The sequence below is a fragment of the Choristoneura fumiferana genome, chromosome 7, assembly GCF_025370935.1.
Source record: "Choristoneura fumiferana chromosome 7, NRCan_CFum_1, whole genome shotgun sequence".
Classification (NCBI taxonomy): Eukaryota; Metazoa; Arthropoda; class Insecta; order Lepidoptera; family Tortricidae; genus Choristoneura; species Choristoneura fumiferana.
The window spans coordinates 1,388,668-1,402,822 of NC_133478.1; the positions used below are offsets into that span (position 1 = coordinate 1,388,668).

Sequence of the window (14,155 nt, forward strand, 5' to 3'; positions counted from 1 at the left end):
CTGGTACCCACGCGAGCCTGATGCGGATTGGGAACTTCATACACGCCTTTGATTTACCAGGTTTGTGCAGGATTCCTCTGATGCTGTCCTTCGCCGTGAAGCTCGTGGTAAATTTCAAATGTAATTCCGGACATGAATTTCCAAAAACTTAAGTGCGAGACCTGATTTGAACCCACGATCTGCTTGAGAGGCCGTGTAGGTCAAATTACTAGTCTACCACGCCTTTTAGTTAAACGGTAACGTTTATGTTTATATCGATGACTACATACTCGCAAATGTTCCTCTCAATTTGCAACGTTTTATCATTTCCTCCTTAAACCCAACAAATATGGTAAGTGCACCAGCATATTTGAATCTACACTATTCCCCCCATTGTTGGCTAGCCTATCATCATAATTATCCACGTCTCGTCGGGACCCCGCGTTTTATTACACGAACACAATCATTTAACTACCCTGACATATGGGATACGGGTATTCCAATACCTGCCTTATTGTTATGCAAAACTAGCTCTCAATTAATTATCAATTATAGGACATCCGACCGAGTATGGAAGGCTAGGGGTTGCCAGGTAGGCGTGATATGTTAACTGCCTCCGTATTTTGGCCGGGTGTTTTGTTTTGTGGTTGTTTGTAGGGGCTTATTGGTGTTCTATAAATAAATGGCTTTTGAGAAAATAAAGTCCTTGTTGGATATAGGTTAAGGACAGGTATACCGTAGGCGACAGGCTAGCAACCTGTCACTATTGTACCTTTTTTTTGTCAAACTTTAAACCTAAAATTGCTAAAAGTGGCTCCGAAGCGGTAACGCTTCGTGTGCTCTGCCTACCCCATTTGGGAATACTGGCGTGATGTTTGTGTGCGTGTGTGAAGTCCTTGTTTGTTTGGTGACTGAAGTTTGAAATTACTAATTATGGTTTTTGGTCAAAACAATAGTGTAAACGAACAACTTCTCTGTCAATTTTTCTGTTATTCATAACCCTAATTCTCAGGAATACCGTGGAACAATCAGGTTGACTAAATGATGATGATGATGATGATGATAAGTATGCAATACTTTGGAACTGTACACAAATAGTCTCTAAATCACGTAATCAAAACATACTTACCTATACATGCTGTAGAAAGTAATGCAAAAACTGCGGAAATCAAATCTGCATATGTTAGCACAATTTCTGTTGATGTAAATTATGAAATTAGGCAAGACAATGCTGCTCAACACTGATCCGCAAAAAAATACTTTGTTTTTCATAGATACACACAGGCTTTCACCTCTTTGTACGGAACCCTTATTGCGCAAGTCCGGCTTGCAGTTAACGGTGTTTGCGCTTGAGATTCTTTGCATACTCGTATATAGGTAAAAAAGTTCAAGATTACTCTGTTGTATGTAGTAGTTTTGATATGGGACTTGAGTAATTTTTCGAATACAGAACGTCGACTTATCTATACGGACACGTTATTACTACATACAACAGATCATCTTCTTGTATAGGTTTAAGTTTTTTTACATAGGTAGGTAAGTACTTATTGTAGACAAGATACCTCGCATTTGGTAATGCACTCTTATTTAATATAATGGGATAAGAGCGCCTAAAGTGTCTAGATTGGAAAAGGACGTACCTACCACTGGCACCGATATCTGACACAACAGAGTGCATAATTATCTGATACGGCTCTATTTCAAGGGCCGATATAGGACGTGTCAGATTTTTTTCGCAGGCTCCTCTTTGGCAGGACTGTACCTAAAAATATTGTAAGAATAAGTAATCCTTGTCTGTAATTAGCGGTTTTTATAGGTACCTACTTTTATACATATACCTAAGTATTATTGAAGTCAATGGCATGATGTTCCCCACTGGTATAAAGGTTATTTATAACCAAACAATAATGTCTTTCAGACTATTAATTTAACCAACATAAAATATCTCTCATACTTCCATCAGAATCCACCCCTTCATTTATCATTGTTGAAAGGAATTCGATCTATGGGGGCCTATTCGGAACGCTTGCAAAGACTCTAATGGTATTACGATTCATATGTCCATCACTTTCGACAGCTGTTGACTGCCTTGTTTACCTGCGTAAAGACACCTGGACTTAGGTAATTGATATGTAATATACAGTATACACATAGTGTGTTACTGGCAGCCAGGCTTTTTTTAAGGGAGGTTAATGTAACGTATTTGGGATAATCAACTATTTTACCCACACTTTGGGCGTCTCCTGCGTTACCAAAATTGTCTCTGGCGTTACCAAAAAAATCGTACTTCCAACAAGATATTTCACGGTTTAATAGGTTGATGTATTCATGTACACCATCTATTAAATTACAGAAAAAATATGTTTACTTACAAAAATCTGCAATTGTTTAAAAAAATGTCGCGGACAGATTAGTGTGGGTAAAAAAGTTGATTGGCCTATTTCTGTAACTTCACCATGACACTAATTTAATTAATAAACATAAATAAACTAAAATTCAGTCTTCGTTCACTTGCTAACAAAATTATAATTGCCAGCAATGTACAGCAAAGTAAATTTCGCAAGTAATAATGCAGGTATCTTTCGGCTGTCATTTACAATTGCTGGCAGTTATAATTTTGTTAGAAAGTTAATAAAGTCTGAATTTTAGTTTATTAATGTCATGGTTAAGTAATATAAATACGTTGCTTTAACCTACCTTAAAAAAAGCTTGGCTGCCGGTAACACACTATATTTTAAAACAACGCTACGCGCAGATAGAGAGGAGAAATAATCTTTTTTCTAAAATTATTCTGCACGTAGGCCGCAAAGGCCGCGGCAAAGCAATTAGTCCGCCTTTGTACCACTTAGCACTTTTCTTTTGTAACATTTTAGTATTTCCTTTTTGTACAATAAAGAGATAAACAAACAAACAAAGGGCTTTTCTACTTACATGTCACTTTTTAAACTACCAGCGCTTTCGAAAAGACCATCATTGTCAAAAGGACCAAACCGCAGGAAACTTGGCAGAAAGTATTCTTTTTTTTTCAAAACACTCCGCTGCCGCAGTAATTGATAATTGAACAAACAAATTGATAACCACCTCCTTTTTTAAAGTCATTACTTATTTTATTTACACACTAGCTTAATTTTATACGCTTAAATCTAAGCATACACCATTCAGATTTCTTATTCATAAACTTTTGAACGCGTTTAAAAACAATTAGATTAAGTTGTAGGGGTGATTGAATGTGGCTTTGAAAGCTGTGCTTTATAGTTAGAGCTATTATAGTATAGGTCCCATACAAAAGCGGTATGATACGCTCTCCCTAAGTGCTGTGTTACTAACGGTTCTCATTCAGTATTTTGAGGTTTTCAGGGCGAAATCGCTTTTGGACAAAAAAAATGTTTAATAAATCCATACTTAATATTATAAATGCGAAAGTGTGTGTTTGTATGTTTGTGTGTATGTTTGTCCGTCTTTCACGTCGAAACGGAGCCACGGATCGACGTGATTTTTGGCATAGAGATAGTTTATGGGCCAGAGAGTGACATATGCTACTTTTTATCCTGGAAAAATGCATAGTTCCCGAGGGAATAGCGCGCGATAACCGAAATCCAGCGGGCGGAGCCGCGGGCAAAAGCTAGTAACAATAATAAAACTATTTATTTCAGGCAACACAGCCCATACAAATATCTTACCTTAAATACCATATAAAGACTAACATACATACAATTAATGTTTTGCCGTCGTATTTTGTCGGAAAAGTTCGTATTTATCTTGCTGTCTCAACTAGCTTCATCATTCAGCCTATATACGTCCTACTGCTGGGCACAGGCCTCCTCTCAGAACAAGAGGGCTTGGGCCATAGTTCCCACGCGGGCCCAGTGCGGATTGGGAACTTCACACGCACCATTGAATTGCTTCGCAGGTTAGTGCAGGTTTCCTCACGATGTTTTCCTTCACCGCAAAGCTCGTGGTAAATTTCAAATGTAATTCCGCACATGAATTTCGAAAAACTCAGAGGTGCGAGCCGGGGTTTGAACCCACGGCCCTCTGCTTGAGAGGCGATAGGTCAAACCACTAGGCCACCACGGCTTTTTACGGCTCAACTAGCTTATTGAAGATAATTGAGACAGCAAGATAATTACGAACTTATCCGACAAAATAGGGTAGACCGGGGACAATAGAAACACGTCATGACTGAAACAAGTCAAATTTCTCGAAAACTATAATACCTACGGGTATGACGCAACACTCAGAACACGCGGTCGGCCACGGCGGAATCCCTGACCAATAGCGCTCGAGCGACCGAGCGGCGTGGACTTGTCGAGGAGCCATCGAAATTTTTCGCAGTCAAAAGTAACTATTTGTGATCTACTTTGTTTTCTTATAACTTTGTTTACTCTTGTATTTTGACTGATTAAATTATTGGAGGGTTATAGTAAGGAATAAACGCGTGTTTTGATTGTTATGGATCAGCTTTAGAGTGTCTTTGATGAGTAATATTTGACCTTGAATTAAAAAATGTGATGTGGGGACGGTAGAAACAACTTGCTTGTGGACGATTGAAACGTTTCTATCGTCCACGCGTTTTAATCGTCCCCAAAAGTAACCCATTTCAAATATAAGGAGGTTCTGTGTTTGATGCACATGCTGTTCACAAACATTTCTAACATTTCTGCTATTTTTGGCCCAGTTAAAAATATTTTATTTAGTAGTGTCAAATTAAAACCGCTAAATAATAATACTTTTTAATATATTTTTCAAAGGATAGTATTAAAACGCACATCAAAAAAAAATCTTTTTTTATCCAAAAAAAAAATCAGAATCAAAATTACGGATTGCACAGCAAAAAATCCACCCAAAATATTACGTACTTAATAAAAAAAAAAATACAAAACCTTGTAACTCTTTTTTTTAAATATAGCTCCTTTTTTTGCACATCAAATATATAATTACCTATCAATTTATTTTTAGCATGTATATACTTTTTACATAACCAGCACTAGTAGGGGCCAAATAAATAAGGTTCTGGCGCTTCGCCGGCCGCTGCCGCGGCGCGCTCGCTTTGCTCGCTCGGCTTGCGCGTCGCGTTGTGGTCGCAATTGTACCTAACGCTCCTTATAGGCGTATATAGAGGGGGGCCGGGTGGGCTGTGGAGTCAGTATTTTTGATGTGATTGTAGTATTTTTGTATAGTTTGTGTTGATATATTTTCGAATTATCTGCAGTACCTACTAGTTTTGTTAAACATTTAGTTTATTTGTATTGAAATAATTTAATTGATGTACATACAAAGGTATATAAATGATGAGAATAAATTGATAGGCAATTATTTATTTGATGTGCAATTAATAATATTCCTTTTTCAAATTCGCCTAAAGGCGTTAGGTATAAACTACACATACTTACTTCAGTATTTTCACGATACTGACTATTAGTAGGTAAGTACCTACAATTGTTAATAGAGATGGTTGGTTATTGTTAAGAGCGTTTATACCTGCTGAGCTGGCAACGTTGCATTTTTGTTAGTTTTTTTTCGATTATTCTGTAAAAATTTAATTAAAATTAAAAATGTATTCTGATAAAACTGTTGTTAATATATAATGTGTCTGCTGCAATAATGATTCGTGATAGGCTTTTATTTTCTTTAGGAACCGTTAATTAACATTTATTAAGAACAGTTCTAACAGACCACATTTTTAATTTTCATTAAATTTTTATGGAATAATCGAGAAAAACTAACAAAAATGCTACGTTGCCAGCTCAGCAGGTATAAACGCTCTTAAAATATATCAGAAAAAGTTTAAGAACATTTTTATTTCATCTTGGCCATATACCTCTTAAATATTTTTATAAATAAAAAAAATAAACTGAATATCTTGAGTCTATTACTTTAATTTTGCATCCCGGCGTTACGAGTTCTTTACAGCACTCGTTGTCACAGGGTACGGACGTACCTATCTATACTAAGTATACGGAGTGGTTATGATTGAAACATTGTTATAATTGAAACAAGCACTTTTGTATGAAAAATGAACATGCTTTTTCCACTTTAATTCTGTATTGTTTTGTTTACTATTGAATCATAACTACTTCGATTAAGTTAAATGTATAAGGTAGCAGCAACAAAGACAGCTAAAAGTCCTATACTTTTTTTTTATGCGCGTTTTTTTAATCGAAATGTTCAGAAGGTCATAAATTGTAAAATATTTATTTTACGCATGTGGAATTTTGATGAGCTCATTGTATACTATGGTAGCGATGAAAAAGATTGTAACAGATAAAATTACTTTAATAGTGCCGAAGATATTAGGGTGTTTCAATTGACCCACATAGTGTTTCAATTGTCAGTCATGTGTGGTCAATTGAACCACTCTGCCCCAATGTCTTTATTACGTTATGGTCAAATAACTATGGGTGATAGACCTTTCAAGTTCATCTTATTTAGGAACCAGATAACTAAGCTTAAAATAATTTAGGTCTACATCTTTCTAACCATAAAAATAAAAAAGTTACAGGCGATTAAAGCCAAATCGTTTCAGTTGTCCCCGGTCTACCCTACGATGGAAAAACACTATTCAAAGAGATCTGTATTTTTTTTATTCGACTGGATGGCAAACGAGCAAGTGGGTCTCCTGATGGTAAGAGATCACCACCGCCCATAAACATCTGCAACACCAGGGGTATTACAGATGCGTTGCCAACCTAGGGGCCTAAGATGTGATACCACAAGTGCCAGCAATTTCACCGGCTGTCTTACTCTCCACGCCGAAAAACAACAGTGCAAGCACTGCTGCTTCACGTCAGGATTAGCGAGCAAGATGGTGGTAGCAATCCGGGCGGACCTTGCACAAGGTCCTACCACCTCATATCGTCCTAATAACTATACCCGATACTCGATACTCGTATAGTCATCATCATCATCATCCCAGCCTATATACGTCCCACTGCTGGGCACAGGCCTCCTCTCAGAACAAGAGGGCTTGGGCCATAGTTCCCACGCGGGCCCAGTGCGGATTGGGAACTTCGCACGCACCATTGAATCGCTTCGCAGGTTTGTGCAGGTTTGTGCAGGCACGACCCTCTGCTTGAGAGGCGATAGGTCAAACCACTAGGCCACCACGGACTCACGGACTCGTATAGTGCTGATAACTAACTCATGCTTCTCGTTGTCCAGTTTTCCTAACATAAATGTTCTCAAGCCAGTTCACATTATTTCATCAAGCGGTACATCCGGCCAATCCTTTTAAAAAGTCCGAATGCTCAGTCTGGGAATGCTTGGGTTTGCTTGTTTGGAAAAAGAGTACTGGGAGGTATGCTTTTGTTAACGTCTTTGGGCTGACCTCTTCAAATTTCGTCATCATCATCATCATCATGTCAGCCGAAAGACGTCCACTGCTGGACATAGGCCTCCCCCAAGGCTCTCCACTCAGACCGGTCTTGTGCTTTTCGCATCCACCGCGATCCCGCGATCTCAAAAAAAAAAAACAAATTTCGTAAAATCCTGTTATTTCAATTCAATTGTCAGATCTAATGGTTTACACGAGCAAAGGCCCGGGTAAAAGCTAGAATATGAATAAACATTAAACTGGATTACGAACCAGTAGTGCCACCGCAGACCCTCAATCGCTCCCCCTCACACTCGATCCGGCTCCCTCCAACCGTAAACATGATGACGAATGTCTAAAGGAAAAATAAAAAATAATTGCACCGATGTGACCAAATAATGAGGTCAACGTTTTATGTTTGTTGATTTATTGATTCGTAGGAAAAAGGGTATTTTTAATTAATAAATGTATTTATATGCAGTCAAAGGCAGCGGCTAACCAGCCATCTTCATTATTATTTTGTTTGGCAATAGTGAGCTGTTAGTAGAGTTGCCGATGATAAAGGAGAATTTTCTGTAAAAATGGAGGACGTTGACGTTATTTTTTTTAACAAATGATTACGAAAATCTTCACATGACATGTTTTTCAAATTGTGCTAAGATCAAGGATTTATCTGACTGCACACTTGTTCCTCTCTTTGTTCCTGCTTGACTATTAATGAAAAAAAAAAAACTGGCGCGCACTCTCGTTGACCTTTAGCCACGCACAGCCGGTAAAAGGAGGATTTAGGTACAGTACAGCAGGCAAGGGAGGACGAGAGGACAAAATATGGAGAAGAAGGACATGTCCTCCTTTTGCATACCACCTGGCGACCCTAGCTGAAAGGTGTCTTATTTGCCGTCTCAATTGACTAAAAACAATTGACTTATCCCTGTACTGAGCAATTAATCTTAGTGTCACTCCAGCCCTGGTGGCATTGGAGGACAAACAAAAAATCTAAATTACACTCGTACATAATATGCATGAAACCCATTTCTATGCGTATATTATTTTACCAGAACATAATTGCAAACAATAACGGGTACATTTGTAATTAAAACCTGTTAATAACCGCACACACCTAAAAATAAGAGCCATTGAAATCCGTAGGAGAACAACAACGAATACAACTTCCTACTATCTGCTCAGAAAGAAACCTGCAGGGCTACTACGAAACTCCAAACTTCGTTCTTTCTACAAGTTCGTGTTGTGCGGTCCCTCTGACACTTATACTATTTAATACGAGAGCGAGAGGGACCGCACGACACGAACTTCGAGTTTCGTAGTAGCCCTGCTGGCAACACAGACAGCGACTATTATTTTATTCATCAAATGTTGCAACAAAATGTGAAAACAAAAACTTAAAAAAATTACTACCTCTATGACCTACGTCGTGATGTTTGCCATCGTATTTTGTCAGAAATGTTCGTATTAATCGTGCTGTCTCAACTAGCTTACTGAAGTTTACTGAAACTACCTAATTGAGGAAGAAAGATATTACGAACGTTTCCGACAACAAACGATGATGCGTAACCGAGCAAAACATTATTCACTACACTGTAATTATGACCAGTGTAGTGAATTAAGTTTGACATAATGAGGGCTATCGCGAATGAATTCGCCGCTAGAGGCGCTAGTGTAGCGTGAGGTCTCCGAAATGTCAAATCTCATAGTTTTTGGGTGAGCTACGCGGGTTTATTTATAATAAGTTTTTTTTTGTGCATATTTTGCATAACCTGAAATTAATTATGGAATTATGCGTTACGGGGCAATGAATGTCTGTGTTTTGAGACAGTTTTGTCTTTCGGAAACTTTTGCCCTCCCTTTTTTACCGAACAAAACGGACCTTAGCAACACTGTGGTTGCTGGATATTTTTATGGTACGGTTTTAAGGTGTTTTAAACATGATTTTAATCTAAACTTTGTTTTAACGCCCGTAATAACACTCTGAAAGCCACACTTAAAAACCTCACGCAACAGTGCGCCATCTAGTGAGACAAAAAACGATAGCCCTCATTGTCATACGTCATTTGAATCGATTTTACGATGCTTGATTATGACTGATGTTACTGAAGTATGAGAAGCTTGAGTAAAACGGATGTATTGCCAGTACGAAATTAGCGCGGAAACGAAAAATTGCAATGAACGAAGCATTTGTCATCGAATTATGCGTCAATTTCAATCTCGATCGTTTTGGTCGAGGGCGTTGTTATTGAGTCTGTGGGAACGGGGCCGATGAACCTATAGTAATTACCGGACTGGTGCGTTTGTTGTTTGTTTACTATAACTGGGTTTATAGTGTGAACAAAGTTAGTAGTTTATTTCGTTGGGGTATATTTACAAGCCGTGGAAAGCAGAATGCAGATCATTCAAACCTGCAGCCATTATTTAGATTTTTAGGGTTCCCTACAATAAAAACGGAACCCTTATAGGATCACTCGTGCGTCCGTCTGTCTGTCACAGCCAATTAGCTCCGAATGTACTGGACCAAATCAGGTGAAATTTGGTAGGATGGTAATCCTATGACCCAAACACAGATGTCAGCGAGACGGCAACATACGAAGTTCAAGTTTTGCACTTCGTGGTATAGGGCCTGCTGCAGTGGGCACGTAAGATACAATTTTCCCCATTTTCGAGAGCCATTTTCACATGCGCTTTGGGTGCCGGTCCAATGCTGGGTGGAACGTTTTTGTTACTGATGTCAAATTGACATTCCATACATTTGCCAAAGAACTAATAGCGAAATTGATTATGATCTCAGATCAAATAAAAACTAAAGATAGGGCGCTGCGAACAACGAAGTGAGGCCGGTCAAACTACACCAATCCGTGTGCTAACACAGTGGCACGCACACACTTGCGACCAAACTACACCAAAACCATATTACTTAACATAAAACGTCAACACTAGTGTTGCCATTATAATATTGTAGTTACCCTATTAGGTATTGGGTAAAAGACGCCTATGTAATATAATCTTTTAACACGGCTTAAAGCGTGAGAAAGTGACACGCAACGTAGTTATTTGGTTCTTGTAAAAGTTTATTAACGTTTTTTATTATAGTAAAGGTATCAAAGTGTGAAAATAATTAAAACGCTATTAAAACGTTATTCAATGGTAACGATATTTTTGTAGTATCGGGGTACTAAGAATTATTATGGCAACACCGGCCTACGCATACATATTATGTTTATAAAACCGGCCTCACCGGGCGTTTGACCGCCCTCCATCTTTATTTTTTATTTGATCTGAGATTATGATAAGGTCCCACCCTGCCACGCGATTCAGTTACCTCGACTAATTGTTGACATTTCAAGTTTCAAGATTGCGCGGAATTTCCCTGAGGGCGGACTTCGCCTTTTCTCCCGGACTCGTTTGCGTGTAATAAAACACATAACTTTACCTTATTTTGTTACCTACATTGTTATTTCCCAGTTTTGGATTGAAGTTATGACCTACTGTAACAATTTACTTTGCTTTAACTTTTTCTACCGTAATAATCACCATAACTTTATTATAGACAATTATAGCTATCTGCGACGCCGTTTTAGAAAAATTCGGTTATCGTTATCCCGCGGAGACTATGCAATTTTCGGGAAAAAAAAACTATCCTATGTCCTTCCCATGGTCTTAAATTATCGTCATACCTTTAATTTATCTGTTACGTTTTACATCGCGCTATCGAATTTTCTCACAGAAGGATAAATACTTTGGCGTGCAGTGGGTCAATTTTGGGGTTGGCAGCAGCTAATTTTCGCCTGTATGTAGTAACGCGTCACCCACACAGCAGGATAGGCAGCACTGGCGCTGCACGCCATTAAAATACAAGTTCGAACTCTCTTCCTTCGGAATTCAGCTCCCAGGCATACTTTCATGCACCGATATGAACGCTTCACTTATAATAAAATTCAACCGCCCAAATCTCGAAAAGCCTACAGCTATCTCGATATAAATTACGGACGTCGTTGCGGAAGGCATGGGGGGGGGGACAGCTGCGAGCGTTTCACAAGCTGCGAGCGCCGCAATGAAGCCATAACGCCATAATCCCAAACGAATAATAACGCGGCCGCGCGGCCGGCAGGGGAACTTCTCTTAATGTTCAACTCTTGTCCTCAGACATCCGCGTGCAGTTGACAGAACAGACTCGCATACTAGAAGCACGCGCGGAGGCGGCCGCGGGGGTGGCCGGCGAGTTGCACGACTACTGCCGCCGCCGCGCCGAGCTCGAAGCGGACTACTCGCGAGCGCTTGATAAGCTGGCCCGAGCAGCCCACCAGAAGCACAAGGAGCAGAGGCACAAGTAAGTTAGTACACTGACAGACGAAACGCGCGCTAACAAGCTGGCCTGAGCAGGTCACTTGGAGCATAAGGAACAGAGACACAAGTAAGTTGGTCAGTAGACCGACAGGCAAACTGCCTATTACTGTCGGGCCGAGCAATAGGAAGGAAGACTATTCGCGCGCGCTTGACAAGCTACTCGTGCTGGCGCACCAGAAGCACAAGTAAGTCGGTCAGTAGACTGATAGACGAGTGGTCGACGAGGTACTGCTGACCGAGGAAAAAGAAGACTTCTCGCGTTTGCTGACAAGCTAGCCCGAGCAGCGTACCAAAAGCATAAACGACGGTTGAAAGGAAAAATTGACTAAGAGACATTTTTGTGAATATTTTGAGACATAGCTCAAACGACAGAGAAAAATTTACTGATTCCGAACATGTATATAACCCATTAGGTATCTTAAAAAATTGTCGCTTAGTCAATTTCTCCTTTCAAGCGTCCAAAGAAGCAGAGAATCAAGTAAGTTGGTCAGTAGACTGATAGTCGAGCTGTTGAATACTGTCGCGCCGAGCTCGCGGCTGACAACTCGCGTGCGCTTGATAAGCTGGCTCGAGCGATGCACCAGAAACATAAAGAACAGAGGCACAAGTAAGTTTGTGGGTAGACTGACAGGTTATAGCTATATCAGGCCGATGAAGAGGACTGTTCATGCGCGCTCGACATACTGCTCCGTTTGTCTTATCCTCGTGAGTTCTCTTGTGCTTTATAAATAACAAATTAACACTTAAGATTAACGGCCAAATGCACAGATTGTTAATTGAATAATGAATTTTAAAAATGTTGAAATAATGTCCAAAATAATAAAGCTGGTCACCCATAGGCCATAGGTCTCAGGCGGTCAAACAAATTCAACGTACAGTAGGTATAGTCTCATTTAGTTTCTCCCCTCTTCTCGGATCGATGTTCCTAAACATCCGCTCTAACCCGAAAATGTAATCAACAAGACCTGTTTCCAGACGCGAGCAATGGTCTCTGACAGGCGCGTACGCGTGCTGGCAGGCGGCGCTGGACGGCACGCGCGCGCTGTCCAAAGACCACGCGGCGCTCGCCGCGCTCTACGGGGGACAGCTCGCCGCGCGGCTGCAGCGGGCCGCGGACGATGCTCTGCGCTTGCACAGGAAGTGCCGGGACATAGGTGTGTTGTGTGGGGACCAGTAATGCTCGACCCTATACTGCTCCTGATACGAACTCATTTTGGATTATAATTATCAAGTCGTACAATATTAGGTCGTGCATTATTAGGGGTGTCCAAATTTTTGCTCGCCTGTTAATGCTCGACCTGTTATTGTACGTCGTTATAATCGGAATCCAATCGATCGAATGACATAGATTTGTGTTAGGTTGTGTTAGGTTCAATTGTGACCACAATGCGCGAGCCGAGCGAGCGTAGCGAGCGTGCCGCGCAGCGGCCGGCGAAGCGCCAGAACCAAATTAATTTATTTTCTACTATATTTATTATATTCGTGTACACGAAAACATGATCAATCATGCGAATGCTTTCTGTCAAAGTGTGCTCCGATTATTAGGTCGTACAAAATCAGGTTGTCCAATAGCACCTTGAACATTATCGGTACAGGGTGATAAAGCTCGACCCGTGATCCAAGTGACATGTGATTGAATTATCAGGTCGTACAAAATCGGTCGAGCATTGTCCAGCTCGTACAATAACTACTGTTATGTTACCAAGACAAGTAGCTCGTTCCAGTGCCAATGGACAGGCCTTAATGCACGGAGACTAGATGGCCGTTGGATTGATAATTCTTGCTAATTCTTTTTATCCTTACTAATTCGTGGTAATCCTAATCCATGCTAATTCTTTTCATCCTTACTAATCCATCCTAGTACTTGCTAATCCTTGCTGATCCTTACAAAACCCTACTATCTATATTAATCCTTGCTAATCCTTATTTATCCTTGCTAAACCGTAGGTACTACCTATCCTTGTTGATTCTCGCTATTCTTTATTACCATACTAATACTGCAGGACCCCTTACACGTAACTCTGACAGCGCTCTTCTTTTTCCAGTGGTCGAGCGTCACGAGGAAGTAGGCGCCGCTTTGGCGGAGGCGGCGGCGGCGGGTAAGGCTGCGCCGCGGCGGCGGCGGAGTGGCGCGCCGCCGCCGCTAAGCTGCGTCACGCGCACGACCAGCGCACGCGCCTCGCCGCCGCGACCCGCCACGACCCAAGAAACTGAAGGCTATTGATAAGGAGCTGGAGAAGGTAAGGAGGGAACGCAGGTACTGTTGGACACCATAAGCCGATCAATTTTGCCCGAAGGAGGGTTATTGCTGTTTCAGGCTCCTAAGTCATCTTCATTATCATTATCAGCCGGGAAGACTGCACGCTGAAAATAGCAAGACTCTGAACCGTTTTATAAAATAGCAATAAATACCAGTTTATTTCGGTTTAACTCCGAACTTTCATAAGAACGCGAACGTTTTAAGAACTTAACTATAACCTAAATAAACCGGTTTATTCGACGAGTGAC

General features: G+C 40.5%; 1 protein-coding gene across 1 annotated transcript in view; it reads left to right on the top strand.

Moving 5' to 3' along the window:
* Positions 1-14,155, top strand: part of LOC141429478 (SLIT-ROBO Rho GTPase-activating protein 3-like) — a 74,955-nt gene that overhangs the window by 42,828 nt on the left and 17,972 nt on the right. Inside the window, 5 exon segments of the mRNA XM_074089788.1 lie at positions 11,447-11,630; positions 12,623-12,801; positions 13,693-13,752; positions 13,755-13,835; positions 13,838-13,887. Coding sequence (XP_073945889.1) covers positions 11,447-11,630; positions 12,623-12,801; positions 13,693-13,752; positions 13,755-13,835; positions 13,838-13,887 — 554 coding nt within the window.